The sequence below is a fragment of the Protopterus annectens genome, chromosome 13.part0, assembly GCF_019279795.1.
Source record: "Protopterus annectens isolate FY-2018-M chromosome 13.part0, PAN1.0, whole genome shotgun sequence".
Taxonomy (NCBI): domain Eukaryota; kingdom Metazoa; phylum Chordata; order Ceratodontiformes; family Protopteridae; genus Protopterus; species Protopterus annectens.
Genome location: NC_056747.1, coordinates 126,468,779 through 126,494,098, shown reverse-complemented (window position 1 = coordinate 126,494,098; position 25,320 = coordinate 126,468,779). Strand labels below are relative to the sequence as shown.

The window sequence follows — 25,320 nt, the reverse complement described above, 5'->3', positions numbered from 1 at the left end:
AGTTATTCAATAGTGGCCTCTCCTTCTGTTCTATTAAAATACACTCCTCAGCCATTTCAGCTCATTTCGATACATATCTGCCCCTGTTCTCACATCCTTTGATTAAGCAATTCCTCAGAGGATCTTCTAATATCAGACCTCCCAGAAGGCCACCCATGCCAGCCTGGGATCTGAATTATCTTTTGGAAAAACTAACCCTACCAACCTTCAAACCTGCTGCTTTAGCAGAATTGAAATACCTCTCCTGGAAGACTGCTTTCTTGCTAGCTATCACCTCAGCCAGAAGGGTTTCAGAACTTCAGGCACTGATGGCCATTGAGCCCATCATCATTTTCCATGCAGACACGGTCTCCCTAAGGACTAACCCCTTTTTTATGCCCAAGGTGGTATCTAATGTGACCCTCAACCAGGCCATTCATCTACCCACCTTTTTCCCTAGCCCTTAAACAAGGGGGAAAGAATTCTGCACTCACTAGACGTGCACAGACAGCTCAGATACTACCTGGTCCGTACTAAACCCTCCAGGAAAATGGACCAACTTCTTGTTAGGTTTGCCCTAGGGGTAGAGGGGAAACCAATTTCCAAGCAAACCATTTCCAAATGGATATCACACTGTATCCATTTCTGCTCCAGATTACACGGGGAAACCACCCCCTAAATCTGTTTGTACCCATTCCACTAGGGCAGCCTCCACTTCCACAGCATTCCTCAGAGGAGTTCCCATCAGGGACATCTTGGAAGCTGCCACGTGGGCCTCTGCCATACCTTTACAAATTATTACCACCTACCTCTTCTCTAAGGCTAGGGCAGGGTTTGCCTCTGCAGTTCTGCAGGGCTTGCTTACCCATGCCTAGGTCTCTAATCCTTCCACTCCTCTCCTCAGCTTTGGGAATCCTCCCACAGGTGATGACTGCAACAGTGAAACACAAAGAACATAGTACAGTTGTGTACACTTACCATAAATGTAGATGTTCGCGTATATTCACTGTTGCAGTCCTGGTTTCCCTCCCTCCTTCCCCCTTGTATCCTCTTTCCTTAGGGAGACATGAGTTTCTTAGCGTGGCTTTTAACCACCAGGACCACTTTGCCATATTTCCTTGGGCTTCTGACTGGTTAGGGCAAGAAAAACTGATGTAATGGTGTCAGCTGCCTTGCTTTATAGCACTGACAACCTGACGTCAGTCCAGAAGTGACAGCAGCTGACACAGAAAAACATTAACTCTGGTATTCGGGCCGGCCGAGGGCTAACCACAGCAAGGAATAACCCATAGGTGATGACTGCAACAGTGAATACACTCTAACATCTACATTTATGGTAAGTGTACACAACTGTACTTTCCTTTTGATGTAGCTTTCTCAGTAAACTAAATGATTGATGTATAATACAAACCTGTTGTACTTCCTTTTGTGGTCATCTTTTGCAGAAGCATTTTTTGTGGTTTTCATATTCTGTGATGATTTGCAGTTCAGTACATTATGAAGACCTATTCAAATAAGCTGCTGCTATTAACTGATGTTTCTGTGTTTGTTATACCAGTAATTGGGTTTGTTTAGTACTAGGGTTTTCATGCGTTGTGGATGTAACTTGCTCCCTGGCTTTTGTTCAGGGTTATATAAAATGACAGTCCCCCCCCCATAATGCATTGAGTATGTTTCAACTGTAAAGATAATTTGTAGCTTTTTATGCATGTTAAAAAGCAGTGTTGTACCAGTAGAAGGAAGGAAGTGAGAAAGGAGTAGAGGTAATCACTGAATTGACTTCACACAGGAAGTGTAATTATTATTAGTTAAAGGACATGCTTGGGGGGGCCTTGTTATTAAAATAAACTGCAAAAGACAAAAAAATCTAATCTTGAATGTATATGTTTGAATATCATGTCCACACATGTCATTTGTCATTGAACAAGCATTCAGTGTTTGGTTACACATGAAAATAGTTATGGCGTAAATGAGCAAGCATTACCTAAATTGCAGAGTATCTAATATACTTGGTAGTCTGTATAGTTAAGTGGTTAACATTCAAGAGAGAGAAGATAATGCTTTGCATATTTGTAAGCCAGGCCAGTAATCTGATACTGATTTGCAATATGTGGTTGGGAAGAATTTTTATATTAAAATCATACAACAGTTTGTTCTTCTTGTAGTTCATTGTAGAATATGCATATTCTGTGGAAGATTTTAAATTTGATATTATTCATTGTCTCCTTTTAGTTAGCATTGGACTACCAAATTAAATTTATGGAAACCAGTGCAAAGGCAAACATCAATGTGGAAAACGTAAGTACTAGTCATGTTTTTGATTTTTTGTAAATGTTTGGTGATGATGGTGCAGATGTTTGTTTTACTGCATGATGGGATTGAGCGTCACATTCCCATTTGCTAAATGAGTACTGTATACTGTAAAGGTTTTTCCCCCAAATATGTTGGGTTCAAATACTTAAAGGTAAGGAAAAATAAGAATTCGGTAATGCGGGCTGTTGCTATGACCTGCAGGATTGAAAAAATCTTCACTGAAGGTAGATGGTTTGCTGTGATGACCTGCTGTATTGCCCAGGATTGTTTTCCTGCCTTAAGCCCATTGCTTGCTAAGATATAGACATTAGCTGTGTGCTTTCTTGAACTGAATAATACAGGTGTGACGCCCCTCTTCTGGGCCAGTAATCAAGGAGTCTAAATTATCACCACTGGCACCTGTGGGGAACATTCACTGGAAGGATAACCGTTACGCACACAGTATCTCCAGATGTAGCTCTCTGCATCAAGCACAATTTCCCTTAAGAGCATAGTCCAGGGAGCTGGTTCCTCTCTTCTCCAGATCCCCAGTAAGACTTCCCACTGGCACAGTTATAGAGTTGAGGTCTCAGCTGAGTGTCCAAACCAAGACCTCCAGCACCCTCTCTGTCCCAGTACTTCGTGCGTCTGCCCAAGTAGCTGACACCCCCACCCACCCACAGCTGGGAAGGGCTGGAAGAGGTTTACTAGCTATGTCCCCTTCTGTCCAGACTATAAGGTAGTTGCGATTGCCACCTGAAACTCCTGACAGCTACCTTAAGGCGTTTCCAAGGGTACCCAGTATGCTGTGTGAAATTAATATTAATACAAATGGTAGTGTGACCAAGAGCAAGGCTGTTAGGAGTGGCCCACACAGTGTCACCAAATATGCAGATACTCTCAAAACTTATCTCTACAAAGATCAGCCACAATGAAAGATTTAAGTACATTTAATAATAAATAATAAAAGAACAAGGAAATACTGCGTATATATTCACAGTGACGTCAGAGTTCAAATCACAGGAACTATTTAAAATAACAATGAAGGGCAAATAAAGAAAAAATATCTTAAACTAAACTTCACTATATTCTTGAATTAATGTAAGAGAATTACTATTCTCTACTTAATAGAGCAAGGCAGATGATATGGTGAATGGTGCTTGTCAGGCCCCAGACAGAATACAGAATGCTGTGTCTCACTGGGAGACTTCTCAAAATCGTATCTAAAATATTAGATGTTCTTCATCTCACATTGCTGCAGTCATAACACTTGGGGTAGTCCGCTGTCCCAGTCGGCCCGAATACCAAAGTATAAGGCTGACGCCGGTCAAGGCGCATTTGTCTGACGTCAGGACGTCAGGGTATAAATGCGCATGACCGACGTCATATCCCCAGTCTTTTTTGCCGCGTGGTCCGATGCAGAAGCAGCGTTGCAAGTGCAGGTTGGCGTTCTGAGATTTTCCGAAGTCGGAGTTTCAGACCGAATCCAAGTTGGCTAAGTACCCCGTTGGGGAATATTTTGGTTTTTTCTTGCCTCAGTATTTTACCGGATGTCAGAAAAAGTGAATAACTGTATTTCTTGTGGGAAACAGATACCGCATAGGGATTACCATACCTTGTGTATACCTTGTTTAGGGCCTGAGCACGACGTTGTTGGTTGCCGCTCTTGTGCTAGATTTAACAAACGCACTATTAAGAGAAGGTTAGATTGTGCCAGGTTAGTTTTTGGGAAGCGGTGTAATTATAAAATGCCGTCGGATGCTCCGCCGCTTCTAAAAAGCGCAAGGACAAAGCAGCAAGGCCTAGGCTGGAAGAACCGTCCGTCCCTGACGCCGGTTCTTTAGAGGGCTCGGTGGAGCCAGAGGTTCAGCCAGAAGTTTCTTTAGAATCTCAGGGAGAGACTTTGTTACTGCATGATGTAACCTCTCAGGAGGTAGGCCAGGCTGAAGGGGCTTCTCAGGTAGCTGTTCTTCCCTCTCTTCCTAAGGTGGTTAGGCCCTCCCCTTCTGTTTCCAAGGCTTCTCCCAGGGGCAGGCCAGGTTCTGTTTCAGGTGTTACACCTAGTTCTTCAGGGTCTGTGCCTAAGAAGCATATGCTTAAGATGGCTGAAGATTTGATTACAATGATTAGAGGTTCTATGCCCCCTCCTGATAAGAGGCCTAGGGTGGAACCTGAGCCTGGGAGTTTTGAGCAGTACTCTGATGCTTCTGAGTCTTCGGCTGAAGACTTGCAGGAGTATTCTCCTTACTCTGATTCTGATGTAGATGATTCTACTCCTTCTGCTTCTCCTCCTGAGGATTTTTCTTTTTCAGAGACTCTTCATTCCATGAGGGAGCATTTTAAATGGGAAGGTCAGGATTTCTCTGATTCCAGGAAAAGGCTTAGGGAATTTTTGTTTCTACCCCATCACAGGCCTTTGGCTATACCTCCTGTTCTGGATGTGGTGGAAGATGTTTTTGCAGAGGCTTCTCTGAACCCTGATTCTTTGCCCCCTGCTCCAGTTAAACCAGATAGATATTATAGGGTGCCTGACGCTCATAAGTATCTTTTTAAGAGTCCTAGGGCAGACCCAGAAACTGTTTCTCAAGGGCCTAAAGGTGTTAAGGCTTCTGTTGTGAAAAATCCTGTTCCTTTAGATAAGGAGGCAAGGGCTTTGGATAGATGGGGAAAGAAAGTGTATACTTCTTCCACTCTAGCCATGAGGGCTTTGAATTGCCAGTTTCACATGTTAAAATACCAAAATTATCTCCTTTCACAATTAAAGTCTAAGGTAGATGCTCTGGCGGAAGGTATTGAGTGTAAAGAGTTGCAGGATTTAGCTCATGTTTCTGAACAGGTGGGTAAGCATTCTTTGCAATGTGGTTTTGATGCTGTACAGGCCTCTTCGAGGGTGGCTGCCACTGGCTCGGTTCTTCGCAGGCATGCCTGGCTGAAGGATCAGAATTTGGCTGAGCATGTTAAGACAAGGATTTTAGATGCTCCTTTACAGTCTGATGTGTTATTTGGTTCGCCTGTGGAAGCAGTTCTAAAGAAAATGGAAGACAAGGCTAAGTCTATGCAGACTGTTAAAGATTTTTTGCAGGTTCAGCCTCCGAAGTTTAGTAGGAATTGGCCTTCTAAGGGGTGGACATATCCTGCTTATGATTCCCAGTCTAGGGGTAGGTCTAGACGTGGTAGGGGCAGAGCTCAGGGATCTTTTAGGCCTAGAACAGGGAGTTCACCGGCTCAGTCTTCTGGTGAGGGCAGGGGTCAGCCCTTTCGTAAGCAGACTCAATGACCTGCCTTTTCAGCTGCCAGAATCTTCTCGTCTGGCAGCACCCTTGGGAGGAAGATTGGCACTTTTCAGAGAAAACTGGAGTTTAATTACCCAAGACAAATGGGTATTGGATATCATTCACCACGGTTACAGGTTTTATTTCCATACCTTGCCTCCTTTCAAAGGCATGCCAGACATTCCTCCTCAACAAAGAAAAGAGGCTCACAAGCAAATTTCTCTGTTAATCCAAATAGGGGCCATTCAGCCGGTTCCTGTGCCAGAAAGGGGCCTAGGATTTTATTCACGCCTGTTCTTAGTACCAAAAAAGGGGAACACGTGGAGACCAATTCTGGATTTATCTATCCTCAACACTTATCTGGACATTCCCAAGTTCAAAATGTTGACGTTACAACAGCTTTTACCTCTGCTGGGCAAAGATCACTGGATGGTAACTTTGGATCTCAAGGAAGCCTACCTTCATGTTCCTATCAGACAAATTTGCAGGAAGTATCTGCGTTTTCGAGCTGGAAATTCTCATTATCAGTTCTCTGCATTGCCCTTTGGCTTATCTACTGCAGAGTATTCACAAAGGCTCTGGCTCCAGTGATAGCCTTCTTCAGGCTAAATGGAATACAAATCTATCCTTATTTGGACGACTGCCTGATTCTGGCTCAAGAAAAGGAAGTGCTTCTTCAGCATTTGGAATATGTGATAGCAGTGCTAAGATGCCTAGGGTATTCTGTGAACGAAATAAAGTCCAGTCTAGTACCCTCTCAAGACAGGTGCTTTCTGGGTGTGAGACTGAATACAGCAACCCAGATGGCCTTCTTAACCCCGGACAAGCAAAAGAATCTTTCTCTTTACTTCCATCAACTATCTCATCAGTCCGGGCTGACTGCAAGGACAGTCCTTCAAGCCTTAGGGTTCATGGCATCTTGTATTCAGGTGCTTCCCAATGCCAAACTGCATATGAGGAAGCTGCGATGGTATCTCAAAAATGTATGGACACAGCACTGCCAGGATTTGGACACTGTCATTCAAATAATACCTTGCATTCAACAGGAATTTTTGTGGTGGGCTCAGGAATGTCACCTAAACAAGGGACTCTCTGTGACCCGGCCAGAGGCGAGTCAGATTTTAACGACAGATGCCTCAGACACAGCTTGGGGAGCTCATCTGAATGGAAAGTGGATACAAGACAAGTGGCCTCCCAGACTACAGCATCTACATATCAACATGAAGGAGATGTTAGCAGTCCAGTTTGCATTAATGGCTTTCAAGGATTTACTTCTTCCAGGACAGGTGTTGATTCTGACAGACAACACAACTGTCATGTGGTACATCAACAAGCAGGGGGGAACACATTCTTATCCTCTATGCAGGCAAGCAATGATTCTGTGGGAGACTGCTCTCAGCCTACAACTAAATCTACAGGCAAGGTTTCTGCCGGGAGCACAGAACTCCTTAGCAGATGTATTAAGCAGGCAAATCATGGATCCCCACGAGTGGAAACTGGATCTTCATGTATTTCAGAAATTGACAGTGTCATGGGGACTCCAGACATAGATCTGTTCGCTTCTCCACTAAGCCACCAGCTGCCAAAGTTTTGGAAAAGGTTTCATCACACAGCTTGGAAAGTGGATGCTCTTTCTTTCAGTTGGAAAAATCTTCACGTGTATGCCTTTCCACCTCTGCCTCTCCTTCCAAGGGTACTCTTAAAGGTCAGACAGGACAAGCCAAGGATGATTTTAATAGCTCCAGATTGGCCTCGGCAGCACTGGTACCCATTACTGAGGAGTCGGAAGCCTCCATGGCCCTTACCTTTGATTCCACACCTATTGTCTCAGGAGAATGGTCATCTACTCAATGTCAAGCTTCACTCTCTTCATCTAACAGCCTGGCATATTCTGTTTTGAACCATAGCAGGTCTCAGCTTCCCCAACAAGTTTTGAATGTGATTATGGAAGCCAGAAGACCTAGTACAAGGAGAGTGTACGAAGAGAAATGGAAGAGATTTTTGTTTTGGAGTGCAGCAAAGCATTTGGATGTTTCAGAGCCTAATTTGAGTGGGGCTCTTCAATATCTTACTGAGTTATTGGACAAGGGTTTGTCTTTCTCTTCCATTAAGATTCATGCTGCAGCAATTTCAGCTCACTATGATTGTGACCCTCCATTGTTTTCTCATCCTTTGTTCAAGCAATTTCTTAGAGGGGCAAAGAATATAAGACCCCCACGTAGAGCTCCTACTCCTGCTTGGGATCTCAATTTTGTGTTGGAGAAACTCACTCTACAGCCTTTTGAGCCGGCAGCTACGACTGAATTGAAATATTTGTCATGGAAGACTGCTTTTTTGTTAGCCATTACCTCTGCAAGAAGGGTGTCTGAATTGCAGGCCCTTATGGCGGTGGAGCCTTTCTTAATTTTCCATAAGGATAGGGTATCTTTACGTACTAACCCTTCCTTTATGCCTAAAGTGGTTTCTAGTGTGGCTTTAAACCAAACTATTCATTTGCCTACTTTTTATGCAAATCCCCAGAATAGGGGGGAAAAGATTTTGCACACTTTGGATGTACACAGGCAGTTGCGTTACTATTTAAGCAGGACTAAGGATTTCAGGCAGTCTCAGCAGTTGTTTGTTTCTTTTGCTCTAGGTTCTCAGGGCAAGCCTGTGTCAAAACAAACTATTTCTAAGTGGATTGGGTTGTGCATTACTTTCTGTTACTCCCATCATGGCAAGGAAGTTCCGGCTGGGATTAAACCTCATTCCACTAGGGCTACTGCCACTTCCACAGCATTTTTAAGGGGGGTGGCAACTAAGGATATTTTGGAGGCAGCTACTTGGAGTTCAGTACACACTTTCTCTAAGCATTATCACCTTCCTCTCTACTCTAAATCTAGGGCTGGTTTTGCCACTGCTATTTTACAGGGCATGTTGGCAGCTCCTGCTTCCTTGTGATTGTGCCATCCTCCCTTACCTCTGCTTTGGGATTCTACCCAAGTGTTATGACTGCAGCAATGTGAGATGAAGAACATAGTACAGTTTTGTACCTACCATAAATGTAGATGTTCGAAGATCCACATTGCTGCAGTCCTCCCTCCTTCCCCTCTTTGTTTAGGGGTGGTTGTGTGAGTGAGAGGGTACCATTCTAACTTTGTATATATTGTATATATATTGGGTACAGGGGTGTTTGTTGTGTTGTTGTTGTTGTTTTGGTTTGGCCTTATCCTTTCAGGGTCTTCTGACATCTGGGGCAAGAAAAGACTGAGGATATGACGTCGGTCATGCGCATTTATACCCTGATGTCCTGACGTCAGACAAATGCGCCTTGACCGGCGTCAGCCTTATACTTTGGTATTCGGGCCGACTGGGACAGCGGACTACCCCAAGTGTTATGACTGCAGCAATGTGGATCTTCGAACATCTACATTTATGGTAGGTACAAAACTGTACTTTCTGGGATAGCTTGCAGAATGACATCACTTCTGGTCATTTGACTTGCAGTTCCCATACAAAACCCCATTGCTGGAAACTGGGAGGATTTAGCAGGTACCTGACAAATCTTCGAACGCTCAAAAATTCGAACGTTACACGGTCGAAACCAAACGTTCAAAATTTTAAGTGTTCGAAGATTGACTTTCACTGCCGCCATATGGTGCAGATAGGGTGAATTTCCCTTTTCTGTACTGAAGTGCGGTCTCGGAATTGGTATATATAAGTAGGGGGGTGTGGGGGGTGCAGGGGGGCTTGCCCCCCTGCCTACGCTGTTAGTGTTTTTTTCTTTTGCAGTTTTTTTTTTATTTGATATTCGAACTTCCAAATGTTGAACATTTGGTCTCGACCAGAGTAGTAATTAGTTCAACCCAAAGGAAATGCAGAAAGCTTCCTAGTACAGACTTTTTGTGACTCTGGCTGCATTGAAGGCCTAGCCTATAAAATGATTTAATTTCAGATATATTTTAAAGTTTGCTGTACTGAGGTTAACCTTCCAGTCTCCTCTGTTAAAACGTACACATTTAAACAAGTTACACATATACATTTATTTTCTCAGTAGGTCACACCGTGGATACATTTCAAACAAAAGGACTTTACAAATGCATTTTCAACATGAACATCTCTACAAATCAGGTTGATATACATATGACATACAGTCCTAATACATTTGTAACACAAGCATCTTGTATAAATCAGTTTGGCATTCACAAATGACATATAGTTATTTACAAAATTCCAGCTAGCTGTGCTGGCAGTACCTCCCATCATCCAGCAGGTATTGTAAATAAAGGAATGAATGAATCTTTCCATGTGCAATCAGTTGTTTTTAATATACATTTTGGCCCCTGTGCTTCCCTTAACCAAGCCTGTATTGGCTCATTTTGGCCCCTGTGCTTCCCTTAACAACCAAGCCTGTATTGGCTCATTCATTCCCCAGAAGCCTTGGCTACAGCAGAATGGAGCAGATGTCATTCAGCAAGGAGGATGGGCATGTTTTGTATGCTCCTAACAGCCTTGCTTCTGCATTTGCTGGAAAAGAAAGTACATTTCTAGGTCCACAACAAGTACATACCTTCACACATCTGTGATTCCCAATTGCTGCCACTCAGAGTCCAGTTTGCAGGAATCCTTTTTAGCTGGCTCTACCAATGTCTGAGCCGCTAGCTCAGCCTAGGTCACTTTGGGGTATAGGCAAAGTCAAAAACTCTATGCAGTAGAGCTGGAGCATCGGTAACCAATCTTATGTGGAGATTTGTTACATTTGTGTGATTGAGAAGTGAGCTACAAAGTTTTATCTTCAGTTTCTATTAGAAGGAATAGTTCCCTCAGAGGAACCCTTATGGTCAAACTCCTTTAAGAATTTCATACAGTACATGTATTTTTTGCATGTTTACAACATGAAGTTGGGGAGCAGAATTCCTCTAGAATATTTAGAAGACCTGGTTACTGCTTAAGAAAATGAGCTTACATGCAAAGGATTTAAAAAAAAAAAAAAAAAAAAAAAAGATTTGGCTTTGGTCTTCAGCTGACTGCAGCATGCACCATAGTTGGGCAAAAAAATACCTGTGTAGCACACTGCACTACTGCATTCCTCCAGCTGGGGTTGTCTGCAAAGGTTACCGTCTTAAGAAATGTGAATGGTTTAATCAGCCTTGCCATTCTCATTTCGTGGCAAAAAATAAAAAAAACATTCATTTTATAGTTGGCCTTTTAATTTTCTTTTACCCTGAAATAATGAGATGATACTCTTTCATTTTATTTATTTATTTATTTATTTAACATTTGTTGACCGGGAAAGTCCGACTAGGTTCCACAGATCCTGTTTTCAGTGGAGGCCTGGGGAGAAATGTTCCAGAAGCATGTTTTTAGAATGTGGGAGGAAACCGGAGTACCCGGAGGAAACCCACGCGAACGCAGGGAGAACATGCAAACTCCACACAGAAGGCACCCCAGCCGAGAATCGAACCGGAGAACCTCTTGCTGTGAGGCTACAGCATTTACCGCTGCACCACTGCGCCACCCATATGACATATGTCATATATCATTCATATGACACTTTACTCTGTAAAGACCAGTAAATCTCTTCATTTAGTCTGTCTTATGCTGCAGATGACTTTCATTACGTAAGCTGACGTATGTAAGGTGGTAATTGTTACACCCACTTTTAAAGTTTGCTGTAGTACATTTAATGTTCTCATTTTTTCCATTTGGTTTTGTAGACTGTTCTTACCAGGTGGAAGTGTAGTATAGTAGTGATCGACTGTGAGAGATGTGAACTTGACACGGAGTGATTTGAATTGTATACCAAGACTGCAGTTGTAGTAACTCGGAAAATTCCTCTTTCTTCAAGGCACAGCAGTCTCAGAGATAATATAGGAGTAGCTGGGATGTTGGGGCGCACAGCTCCTACATCAAGGGTATAGGGAGACAGAACCTTCTTATGAAAACACTTTTAAAAGCTTTGGAGTGGCTTTCCATTTCTAGGTAAGCTGTCACGCTTTTGCAATCGCACCTTTCAGTCTCTCACTGTTATATTACAGCTAATACATACGCTGATCTTTTGTATTATATCACTTAGTTTTAATTGACTGATCAACATGCATATTATGCCTTTGTGTTGTTTCTTGGTTATTGTTTAAAATGTACTGTTTTCTTTTGATGCGTATTTTGGTCTTGCCTGCAGTATGAACATTTGCAGCTTTCTGGAGGTATCCTGTGTGTCCCACATTCATACCATTTTCTGGTGGCTTTCTTGAACATACCGGTCTTGACTTTGTAAGGTGTGCTGGTTCTAAATCCTTAAGAAAAAGTTTTTGTGTGTGAGAGAGATATCTCTTCGTCATTTTGATATTGTGTGCATCAGGAGCCTCCTGTTTACATTTTGCAGTTTGTTTTTGATTGGAGTAGTGAAGACTGTACTTTAAGTATGGATCTTTGAATTCCCTTTGGTTTCCCGAGTTGGACATTAATTTCCCACAAAGCAGTGTGCAATTTCTTCTGAATGACTGCTAATCAATTCTGAGTGTACAAGACAATCATATTTGCCCCCCCCACACACACAGATCTAATAATACTTGATAGCTTCTGCTGCAGTGTGATATTAAAGATATTTTTGCTGCCTGTGTTAGATGGAAAGCCAAGCAGGAGAGAGGAAATCATTAGGCTGTTTGAGAGTATGGACAAATCAGTAAGCTGACTGATGACGTAGAAGGCTCGATAGTCAGACTAAAGAGCTTGCACGCTCAGGGTGCCAGCTGGTCAGCCACAGTCTAACATGGGAAACAAACGGGAGAGGAAAGAGGAGCAAAAGGGAGAAGCATCAGTTATCAGGAGCTCGATGATATAGTGCAAAAAGAGCATCCGTAGAAGTCTTTTGCATGCATAACTAAGGAAATGGATAGCCCTGACTGAGAAGATGTTGCAAGACTTTATTGGAGTATAGTTTGTGGGCTGAAGGAATGAGATAGCAGGTATACAACAGGGAGATTATCTCCATCCACAGGGATTTTGTAGACTGAGTGAGGGGAGAAGGGAAGGGAAGTTCCACTGTAGAAGTAGCCTGGTAGTGTGTGAGGAAGGGAAGATGTTCATGTTATATTGATCGATCTTAGGGAATGATGCTGAACAGTAAATCATAACAGCTGGGTTTACCCACCTAATGTGCTGTATTTTTAACCAGCCATAGTTTTCATTAGTTTTCACATCTCTGAAGGCCTATGCTGGTCTTGTGCCAATATTCCATGGAACCTTGTTGGGTGCACAAGGTGTTTGTATATTGCCAACTGTGACAGGAGCAATTTCCAGTTCTTTTTCCTGATCTCAATGCTTCACTTTATGCATCACCAATGGAGGAATTTCATTCCACTTGTTTGCTGGTTTCTTGAGAGCTTTTGTCAAGACTTTAGTAAAAGATTAGAGTGTGATTGTGGTAAGTGATTTATCCTTTTTGAATGCCACGTTACTGTTTATTTCTAGGCAGATTAAAATTAAATGTCACAGGCTGGATAAAATGTTAAAATCCACACTTTGAGTCACAACTGACTCCTATAACAGCCCTGTGAACAGCCACTGCACTCCACCAAGGCAGTAGGGGGGTGGGTGTTACAGAAGTAGAGCATCCAAGCCCGTCTTTCATATTGCACGTGAACACGCATATGCGCACAAACAATCAAGACGCCTATGGACAATTTAGAAGTTAGCAGTCTACTTAATGAAGGCGGGAGGAAACCTGATCACCCAGAGAAACTCCATGTAGACTTTGAAGGGACATGCAGAAAGCAATCCTAGCTGAGAGACTAACCAGAGAACCTCTTGCAGTGAGGCAGCAATACTATCCAATGCAACACTCTGCCACCCAAAATATGTTGGGCTTTGTATGTTTTCAAGTCATTGTATGCTCTTTGCTGGGCATGAAAAAGATCACTTGGACTGGTGCTGTAGTGTGGTTAACAAATTAAATAAAATAAGCATAAAGCTTGGTAAGAAACAGAAGAAAAATGCAGATTTTAAGGAGTAAAAAAAACTAGAAAAAATGTTTTAATCCTCCCATTCCTGTTTACTGTACTCCAGATTAAATCCAAAACAGCAATATGCATTCAGTAGCATAATTTTTCCTTATTGAGCTTATTGCTTCTGGAGGAAAAGAGCTTATTTATCTGTACCTATGATTGCATCCTCTGTGGACATAGGCAGGGCCCGGACAGAGCTCATGCAGAGGCTTCATTATCTGTATCCTCCTACTGGTTGTTTAGATATTGGCCCATCTGAGCTGCTTATGTCTTACCTGGATGCCTTGATCCTTGTTTTCAGAAGAATCTAATCCTCTTTGAGGATGGTTGTATTTCCGTCTGATTTAAAGGGTTTTCTTTTTTGTATTCTTAGAGTAAGTGCACTCACAGTTTTATCATCTTTTGCTTGTTTCTAATTTGCTGTGGCATTCATTAACAGAGTATCAGTCCCTCTAGGTGGCTGCAGTATTAGTGTACGAGTCAGGATTGCACTAATGAAAAGTGAGGATGTGACAGAACAAAAGAGAAAATGCATTTTATAGCATTTTGTTCCTCCCAAGTAATTTTTTATCTTTCACTTGATATGTGTAAATGGGGAGATCGGGGGGCTTTCGGGAGTTTTGTGTTTGCCTCATTTATAATACAGGCACTTGAGTCCTTCAGATAGTATTGGTATATATTTGATACACAAACAATACAGTATTAAGAAAATACAGATGTTTGTTCTCACTGCAGTAGCCTGTGGCTATTTGGGCTGTATCCTGCCCCAGGTACAATGACCTGCCAGTCGTCAAAAAAAGCCCTGGCACCCTTCCAAACCTACACTCAGGATGTCATTACCCAAACAAAAAGAAAAAGCTTACTAATCTTGAAACCCCAAAAAGAGATAAACGTGCAACTTTTTATCTCAACAGTTAGCTGTGCAATGTAGAAGGGGTACGGAGGGTGGACACTGCTACTGCAGCAGTTAACAGTTTAAACATTTACTCTTATGGGAAGTGCAGCTTACACAGCCATGCTGTGGTCATCATTCTCACTGCTATAGTAGCTGTTGGCTGTTTAGGGTTGATTATCAATATCAAAGATTATCCAGCCTGGGTGAAGGAAGGATTAGAATCCAGGACCTCCTGGAGAATGGTCCTAGCAAAACAGTCCTAGACTTGAAAAAGGAATCCAGTATGTAATGCTTTGTAAAACTATGCACAGAGGACCATGTAGTTGCCTCTAGAATGCTTTGAGTCCACCCCTTTCCAGTATGCCAAGCACTTGAAAATCTCTTGCATATGGAATCGGAGTGCTTGATCAGTAAAGAGTTATGAAATATAAGACATCAGCTACACTGCTGTAAAGTTCCTATTGTCAGCGTAGAGACGAGATGAGTTATGAGTAATCTGCAAGTTTGTGAAAGAAACAGCACTAGTTTACTAGATGTCAGATGTAGTTTGAGACGGGTAAGGTGGATATGGTGGTTTTCATTTCTGTATTTCTTTCTGGAGTGATATGCTTGAAGTGGCATCTGGAGGACATAGAAGAAAATAGTTTACACCTTCTATAAAAGTGCACAAAGAAGGTGTAGCAGTTGGCATTTAAAATGCATACCATCTTAGGAGAAAATAGTTTAGGAGGTCATATTACGCCTTCTATAAAACAGTGTGCAGAGAAGGTGTAGCAGCTGGCATTTAAAATGCAAGCCATCTTAGGAGAAAATAGTTTAGGTCACATTACACCTTCTATAAAACAAGTAGAGAAGGTGAAGCAGCTGGCATTTAAAATGCAGACCATTTCAGACTGATTTAATCGAACAGTCTTTAGTGAAGACTGTGTAGCAGGCTAACCAGAATCATTCAGGGTTGCCTGGAGCAGATGGAAGAAGGGTGGAACACTTGAAAGAATGAATAGTCAACTATTAAAGGTTATGTGAACTCCGTAGGTAATAGGTCTTGTAGTGCCATCACTTTGTGTTTGAAAGGCTGTATGTACAAGGTATGTTGCTGCTTTTCTGGGAGAAGTTGAAAACCTAACCTTGACAGTGTTGCACGCACAAACTGATTTTCACACAGCTTGACCAACGTCAGACCACAAAGAATGCGTAGGCTGCAGCAATCTTTACTAGAAGGCTCATTTCCTTCCTTTGTCCCTTTGCAGTAAATGCTGAACCACAAACATGACTGAAAGTAGCATCACTACTGCACCATGTGCTGTTGGAATGAAATCGGCCATTTTAGAATACGTGCACTACTGCTGGAAAGTACACATTAGTTGGTTATGCCCGCTTGATTCTTTGGAAACATGCAAACTTGCTCTCAGTTGTTAACTGCAGCTGTTGTTCAGGCCCATCCACCACAGTCAGCTTCACTACTTTATGGTGTGTAGATGCATTTCCGTAGAGACCAGTAATCTAGTGAAGTCATGGAACTGCCCAGCATACTGACCAGATTCCTGTGTACCCTGTTAGGCAGCCCATCTTGTTCCTACACTTTTTCAGTTCTCAGCATCCTGTCTTTCTAGCCTAGAACCTCTTTACTGTTGTCCACATGCTGCATTGCATCCTCCCCAGGGATTTCTGTCAGTCTTTTGAACACATTTAAATGAAATGCTGTTCCATAGGAAAAACTGTGTGTTGACTTTTTTCTATCAAATGGCATTTGATTTAAATATGTATGGTAGATCAGCAGGTTACCCTGCCCTTGCTCTCCTTTGCAAAGATTGATATATGAAGTATTTGTTCATCTACTTTGCCCCCCAGCCGTCCAGTCTTTCCTGATCTCCATCTCATTTTGGTCAGACTGTCCAAGTCTTTCCCATCCTTTCCCAACTTTCTGCTGTATACCTAAAGTAGTTTCCCCACTTGAGTCAGGCACTTGCTGCCCTCGCCTTCTTTGTTCTTCTGCCCTGTTGTACTGCATGCTTTCAACCATCCCACTCCTCCCTTTCTCCTCTTGAGTGATCTGTATTTGTGACTTAATTCCTAGCTTCACCACCTGCTTAATCACATTAGCCTCCTTTTTCTGCCTCTTCCTCAAACCCTTGTCCTTAGCACTTCTTTATTTCTAACCAATTCTCATAGAATGTTTATTTCCTTAATATCGTCTGTCCCTTAGTTCATCTTTGACCCTATCCCTTAATTCATAGTTATTTCTCTCAAATCCTACACCCTTAACTTTTTTCTTTGAGTTCTTACATTTTCGGTCCTCTCCAAACCACATATTATGATCACTGTCGTCATCCAGACTCCTCCTGCATTGTTTAGGACAGTTCCACAACTTTGTCCTTTCTGGGAAGTCCACACCAGTTGTGTGACCCCTTCATCATCCCAGACTTCAGTCCCCTTCTGTTTTCATAGCCAGGAGTTCGTAATCTCCAAGTCTGCTCCTGGAAGCTTCTGAGCTCTGGACTATAAGCCTGTTCCTGTTGATTCCAGTTTCCTTTGATATCTCTTCATTCGCTTTTGAAGAGTGTTTGGGCTAATACATTGGCTTGTTCTACCCACATCCCCTTCCCCTGTTCTGTACCTTAACACCCAGGGACTCGCACAAGGTTTTGATCATGCCTCCATGGTGGTGATCAGCTGTCCTTTATGTAACATAATGCTGCACTGCCATACTTTCTCCTGTCATCCCTGCACAGCATATGCCCAGGTAACTCCATGACCCATCCCCTGTTGTCACCAGCCCATGTTTGTTTGGGTCCAGCAGTGTCCACTGCATCTTTTTGCTTCTCTCCCTGCAGAACCCCCATTCTGTTATGTAGACTTGTTATGCTGTAGAGTAATACCCCCCAGCCCAGTAGGTAGTCACCCCTTGTTTGGTTCTGTAGTCCTTTTTCTTTTCTGTGTTTCTGGTTTATTGATCCACATTTATACAATATGCCACACTTCATGCTTCATGTGGATTTTCTTCTGGTGGCTGTCCCTAGACATTTTTATCTTAAAACATTTTCTATAATGTTCGATATGTACATGGGGAACAGCCCAGTGCCAGGAGTTACAGACATGTATATCTAAGAATGTATGTGGGCTATACTTCATATTTATTCCTCACTTGTTGTTAATGTGCTTGTTTTTCCAGCTGGTCTTTTATCTCTACCTTGGTAAAGGGTCTAGTAAGGTCCTTGGGTGTCTGTTGTTAAACTACAAAATACTACCCCATCTGTGAAACCCTAAAACAGTTAACCTCAATTCTTTCATATGCAGCCTAGTATAGTAGTCTTTAAGTACCTCTCCTATTTTCTCCTGGCTTCCATACTTAACTGCCATTTTCGAGGTCTTTTATTTTAGTTATGGAACTATTCACTTTCCTTTGTCGCAGCTTCAGTGTCTAGATGCGTTGTAGTCTGTGTGTGGGGGGAGAAATGCTTTTGCTTGACATTATGTACGAACTCGTCATCTAGCTGTTCCCTCCATCTTATTTCTAGTTCCCTTAATTCTTTGTCTTCATTTTTACTTATGTTTTTCTAATTCTGTTGGCATTTTCTTATTCTTGTAATTCTGTACTTGAAATCCTCTTTTAGTTTCCTGTTCCCTCTGTTCCCAGTCTTGTAGATTACACTTTAGAGTGTCTTTAAACAGGTCCCAGTTAGCCAGACTGTTTTGTTCATCGTCTGGCCATTCATGTTTTCACAAATTGTTTCATGTATGCTGTCTTCTGTGGGGTTTCCCACCATCCTGTCTCAGCCCTCCAATGCCTGTATTTATTCTGAGTTCCCTGGTCAGGTTAGTCGTAATTCATCTGGTGCATGATCTGAAATAGGTTTTGGGTGCTTAATTTTTTTGTTGTGCCAGATATTCATGTTCTGTTAGGTGTGTAATCAGTCCAGTCTAGAACAAGTGATATATTTGACCGTGTAATAAGTAGCTGCTATATCTCGTAAGCAGTACAAGTGTAGAAAAAATAGGAGGTGTAGTTCTTTTGGTGTTATATTTCTTTGTCTCAGTCCCCTGTCTACATCTAATTTACTGACTACTACATTCCAGTCTTCCATCACCACTAGGATCCACTGGTGATATTCCATTATTTCATGAATGTCATTGTGTGTGTGTGTGTGTGTGTGTGTGTGTGTGTGTGTATATATATATATATATATATATATATATATATATATATATATATATATATATATATATATATTTTTTTTTTTTTTTTTTTTAACTATTTGGTGGTAAGTAGATATTGCCTATTGCTACTCTGTTATTCCTCAATGACCTCTTAATGGGATATTTCTGCCTAGTTTGTTTTTCTAGGTTTCTTTTATCTCAGTACTACAATTAATTTCTGTCAAAGTGATTACTCCTCTCTTGCATCCTTCTACTACCACTGATCCAAATCCCGTACCTGGCCATTTTGTTATTAGCTGGTGGGTTTCCTCTGTTGTTTAATAGGTTTCTTGCAGCAGTGATGCATCATATTGTCCCTGTGCATTGTATCTTAGTACCTTTTGCTTTTTATTGTCATTTGCTAGCCCATTTATGTTCCACGTAAATATTTTTACTAATTTCCTCTCTTGTACATTTTCCTTTAACATACAGTGTAGCTTTTAAAAGGATTAAATTACTAACTAAAACCTTTCTCTTAACCCATTAACTCTACTCATAAAACTTTGAAAATGTCTACAAAACAAAAACAAGCTCCTTCCTCTAAAGTCTTCCAATGAAGACTGGAGCATATGCACTCTGATAGCACAGAGAAAAGCTGGTGCTTCCCCCACTGTCATGTCTTGTATAATGTTTTCTTTGTTCTGCTATCACTTAGATCTGTTGTTGGCTTGCTTCACCCACTTCCCTGATGCCTAATTACCTGTGTGAGTTTATATTATTGCCTAAATCCAGTCATCAAATATTTTCTGTTTTCAAGGTCTTTTGAACTACATTTTGTTCATGCTAGTGTTACAAGTAACTCGCGGTCTGGTTTATCAAATTGCACACGCTGCTATTTAAATAATTTGCTTAGCTTGCTTTATAGTATTTTATTTTTATTTATTTATTTTACTTTTGTCGACCGGGATAGTCCGACTGAATATATGTCCATTTTCAGTGGAGGCCCGGGGAGAAAAGCTCCAAGATAATAATACACATTGAACATTTAGTAAATGCTAGTTTCAAGCAAATTACAGTCATAAGCAATGCCAGCATTTAGCACATATAGTACTAACTTATTATAAAACACTTTACAAAACATAACATTATTTTCAAAGTTAAACATACATACATAACATTACATTCAGGTTTAAGACACACTGAGCAGCAGTTCTACAACTGACCCTTCCTGAAATGGAGTGGTAGAAAAAAGTTAGAAGTAGTTGAAAGTAAGGCACCTAAGAAATAGAGAGGTCACTAGTCGGGTTTAGTGCAAGGACAAAACCAATGAGTTTTGAAGTATTTCTTGAGCTTGTTTTTGAATTGAGTTAGTGAGGGTTATATGGTCAAGTCAGCTGGGAGTCTGTTCCATATTTTTCCAACAGAGTTGGTAAACAGAGTCCCCAGCTGAGTAGTTGGATTTGTATGTTGGAACTAGGAGTCTAGTGGATGATCGCAGTGGCTGGGTGCTGGTGTAGGGGCTGATAATATTTTTAGTGCAGGTGTATTTTCTGGTTGGTAAAGGACTTTATGTGCCACTATTAGCTGGTTGAACTGCAGTAGGCTTGGCAGTTCAAACCATCCTAGGTGACTTAGGTTGTGACAGTGGTGTATCCAGTAGGTTGTGCTAGTAGCAAATCTGACAATGTGGTTATAGCAGGATGATAGTTTAAGATCTGTTTTGTTTAAGTTGGAGAATGCAGGTGAGACGTAGAGAAGAGTTGATAGCAGATGGGAACGGGCAATTGCAGTTTTAGCAAGTGGGGTAAGGAAAGGTTTGATTCTGTAAAGAGAGCCAAGTTTTTTATTAATGGTTTTGATAGTTTGATATGCGCATCAAACTTCAGGTTGCTGTCAACTGACACCCAGTAGTTTAGTTTGGGCTTCTGGGGAAATGGTAGTGCCATTGTTAGCAGTTATGTTGAAGGATGGCAGGGGGGGGTCCTGCATGTGGGGGAGAAGAGGAGCAACTTAGTTTTGTTGGGGTTTAGGATTAGATGTTGATTGGAGAGCCATTTTTCCACTGTATTGAAGGTATTTTGGATTAATGTGAATAAAGTAGCTGGTGAGGTGTCAGAACAAATCAAGGTGGAGTCATCCGCATATTGAATGCAGGTAGCATCTGAGATGACAATGAAGGTCGTTGATAAAGATGGAGAAAAGAAGGTGTCCTAGTATCGAGCCCTGGGGGACTCTTAATGTGATGGGTAGGCGAGATGATAGCTTGTCCTGCCATAGGACTGCCTGTTTCCTGCCCTGCAGGTAGGATTGAAACCATTGGTGTGCACGGTTGTTTAAGAAGAAGGCCTTCAAGGTATTTATAAGCATTTTGTGGTCAACCATGTCAAAAGGCTTGGATAGATCTAGAAAGTGTGCTGAGGATAGTTTGTTGTTATTGCGGTTGTGGTTAATGATGTTAGAGAAACAGAGGAGGGCAGAAGTAGTACTGTGGTGTGGCTTAAAGCCATGCGTTGAACAACAGCATGCCTTAGGTTATGTTTGGTCATATATTTTATTGCTTTCTGTAATCATTTTGCTCTTTCATTAGACTTATTGACTTAACAGCGTCTTTCTTGGGTGGTAGTTCCGCTGCTCAACTTCCCACGCATGCATGTAGTTACCAGTCTGTTTTTTTACTCGCTCCTTTTTCCTTGTTCCCCATTCTACATCTGTAACATGCTTTCCCACTTTCATTATAGTTGAAAGGTATAATTATTGAGACATATCATTTCAGCCCGTCTTTGCACAGCACTGTCCCTTCCGGGTTAAGATGGAGCCTGTCCCCACTACTTCAAATCTAATCGGTTTGTCAGGGTTCTTCCCATCCTTCTCCCAGTCTCAGGCCCGTTTTCTGTACTGCAGACAGTTCCCTAATCCTCTCCCTCCTTGTGTGTTGGCTATTTACATCAGTAAAATGCATGACAATGCTACCTCCAGTTCTCTAGCCTGGTACTCCCTCTGGCCCTGCTTGCTGCTACTTTGTCACCACTAAGGGTCATTTGCTGCACCACAACAGGCATCCACTCCCCCCTTTCGGATACTGCTTTTGCCATCTGTTTCTATGGCTTGTTAAGTCGGAGTCCTGTGGCTGGTTTCACTGAAATATGCTCCACCCCCCCCATCTCCTTTGTCATAAGATCATAGGAGTTTACAAGGCTAATGGCCCTAGAGCCCTTTTAAGCCTAGCCATTTACACCCCAGTTGTCCCAATTATCAGTGCCCATGTGCTGGAATGGCTTTGGTATATGCCTTTGTCTTAGGGCATCTACATACTGATCCTGTCCTGAAGGGCCACAGGCAAATTTTTCTTTTGGACAACCATGGCAGGTCCCAAACCTACAATCTCTTGTCAAGATTCTTAATGCCCTTGGAGATTATTCAATCCCCCAGTCACCAAAACTCTTTTCTTTTGACACACTGGCTCTTACCACCTTGAATTTCATATCTCATGTCTATACCCCTCCAATTTCTCTGCCATCAAAAATCTTCACAGTCTGCCTATTGCATGTTCCTGGTGGTGCATGTGATCAGTTTGTAATCGCTCAAAATTTTTCCCCCAAACACTCTAATTGTGTGCGTCTCCCATATGTCTTAAGTGCCCCATTGCCACCTTCCCCTCAATGTTTGGCTCCTGAATGACTGCATCTTGGTCTGTTTCCTTTTCTTCTGTTATCATTGCTGTTCACACTTTTCTCTCCACCTTTGCTTATTTCTCCCTTTCCTGTCTTTCATGGCTACATGTCCTCATTTATCCCTAAATCTTTGCCACATTACTTGCCTGTAAAGTTGATCATCTTTTGCCCATTTCCTCTTGTGTTCTGCCTTCCCACCCTATTCTGTTTGCAGTCCTCCTGCTGTCTGTTGTGTACCCCATTTCTCTCCTTTCTCACCTCGCTAATCTGTCCGTTATCTCTCTCGTCATATATTCTCCTCTGAAGTTTTCCCATTCTTTTAAGGCACTAAACTGTCTGCCGTCCCAAAGCTTTGTGAGCCAAACTGTTGCCTCAGATGGGACTTGCCTATCCCACTCTTCTCGCCTAACTTGTGTTGTTCATGTTGCCCCATTCTTTGATCCGTCACCTTTTTTCTGTTAATTTTTTTTTATTCTTGTTGATTTTTATTTGCCTAGATTATCTTATTAAGCAGTTAACTAAGGGGCCCAGTGCTTTGCTATTCTGTGGTTCCCTCACTTTTTCATCAGTTCTGTTAATTTTTTATTTACTTATTTTATCTTAAGTGCTCAGTTAGGATGAATGTCTTTCTGATAAGAGTACTTTAATATCTGTTAAATTCCAGGCTTAGAGGCTAGGTAATAGATAAACAGGTCCTGCTTAGTTTATCTAACTCTTGGACAGTGAGAAAGTATGCCTCAACAACTTGAGTCTGAGCCAGATTTAAAGGTCTGTAATATCTATATATATATATATATATATATATATATATATATATATATATATATATATATATAGATATATAGATATATATATGTTTATATATATATATATATATATATATATATATATATATATATATATATATAATATAATGTGCCATATCACTTGATGCAGAAGTGGCTCCATCTAGGAATGTTGTTTGTAAGACCTGCCACCTAGTGGCTGATATTAGATTTACTTGTAATTTGGGCATATACCTTTTTGTGTCATTTGTAAACCATGTAGTAATCAAGCCTTAATTTTTTTCTTATTCTGCAGGATGTGTGCTCAGTTAGTTTTTGGAGAAAACTGATATGCTCAGGGGCTAGCAGTGTTCTCCTGTTAAACAGCATTATGTCAGGTCATGTGTCAACATAAAACATCTTTCCCTCAGCAGAAAAGCTTTAGAGAAGATGAAACAAAACAAATGCCAACTTGGAATAGAAAGGACAAGTCTAATCATGCACCCACCAAGGAGGGACCCTTGTAGACCTACTGATAAGAACGTCTCTGTTAATGTTTAATGGAGAAGAAAAAAGTCCCTCTAGTTAAATGTGTTGCAAGACTTGAAGTGTTGTCAATCTCACCTTTGTTCTCACTAATGGGTCGGAATTGACATGTCTAATCCGTCTCGGTCTTTCCAGTAGCTTGAAGTCTTCAGCAAAGCTCTTGGGCCTCCTTCCCTATCCATAATGCAGTTCCACAACTACCCCAGATCTCATTTGCTGCTCTGTGAGAAGGTTCTTCAAGCAAGCTCGCGGCTAAGTCTGTTATAGTTTTTTGTCTTTAACTGTATTTTTCCTTATTTCTGTAGTTAGTTAGTGCTAATCTTTCGTTAGTTTTTTTCCATTTAGTAGTGCCCTTTTCTGGCCTTAGTAGTGCTCTTTCACTCCCTTTTACCTACAAGCCATTCAGCTTTCCCTTCTTTTGGAATCCGTTACAATTGTTTTGAATTTTCTTTTATTGGGTCCATTCGTTTTAGAGAACGGTCAACCAACCCCTTATTCAAAGTCCATTTAAGTTAGAGGGCTTTTCAGTAGCTTCAAGTCCGTGTAAGTTTGAGGACTTTCCTTCCCCTTCCAAAATCTGTTTGTTAGAGGACCCCCCCCTTTCCACTTTTCTTGCTCTTTAAATTGGAGCACCTCCTTTTTCTTTTCTTTTTTTTCCTAGCCTTGTTGTTAGCTTGAATAGGTTCATAGGTTCATAGGTTTATACTAGGCTATCTGCCCTAAGGCATTTATAAGCCTTATATGAAAAAATACTGTGCCCATTAGTTTGTTGTGCCTCTGTCCAGCAGTGACACAGAGATGATTCCCAGGGTAAACCTACGATCTCCCATCCACAGGTCAAGATTTCTCTTGAACAGAGCCAGCGAGGTGCTCTGCCTCACATGGACCGGGATTTTATTCCACAGCATAGGGAGTCTCTGAGTGATAAATCTATCCCTCCAGCACGTCCTATTTATATCCGTGCTAAGGTTTAAGTCGCTTGCTCTAGTGGTTTTGGTGGATTTGGATTTTTTGAGGTGGAGCATGTCCATTAATTCCGGGTTGGACATGGCCTTGTATGTCAGGAACATGTCACCTCTGAACAGACGGTATGCGACTGAGTAGAGCTGGAGTTTCTTCAATCTGGCAGCATATGACAGATTTTGGAGTCCCTTTATCCTTTTGGTGAGGAACTTTTGGGGTCTCTCCAATTGCTGCAGATGTCGGGTGAGATGCATCCCGAATGGGGCATTGTACTCTATCATTGGTCTGATAAGTGAAGAGTACAGGGGAACAATGACCTCACTAGATCTGGATGTGAATCCCTTCATGATCAGGTGTGCAATGTAGAAGGTCTTTCTAACCACTTTAGCAACGTGAGTGTCAAAAGAAAGGCCACTGTCAACCTGGGTCCCCAGGTCCCTGATAACCTCTTCTGTGCTTAGTGGATTGCCATATATGGTAGCTTGGGTTACCTTGTTTTTCCCGAAGGGTATGACTATACATTTTCTGGTGTTTAACTTCAGGCCATGGCTCTGGCACCAGCTATCTGTTTCCGTGAGTCCCTTCTGAAGGATATCCGTGTCCGATGCACTTTCCACTATGGCACCCAGTTTGCAGTCGTCTGCAAACTTTGTCAGCCAAAGTCCTCCCATGTTGGCCTGTACTTCTGAGAAGTAGATGCCGAACAATAGCCTGTGGGACACCACTTGTGACCGGCTTGGAGTCTGACATAGCGCCAGCAACTCTAACCCTGTGGGTTCTGTCCTTAAGCCAGTTTGCAACCCATCTTGTGACATA

At 41.8% G+C, this 25,320-nt stretch overlaps 1 protein-coding gene across 1 annotated transcript in view; it reads left to right on the top strand.

Moving 5' to 3' along the window:
- RAB8A (RAB8A, member RAS oncogene family) overlaps positions 1 to 25,320 on the top strand; it is a 902,849-nt gene that overhangs the window by 672,358 nt on the left and 205,171 nt on the right. The window contains exon 6 of the mRNA XM_044090710.1: positions 2,212 to 2,277. Coding sequence (XP_043946645.1) covers positions 2,212 to 2,277 — 66 coding nt within the window. The remainder of the gene's footprint in view (positions 1 to 2,211; positions 2,278 to 25,320) is intronic.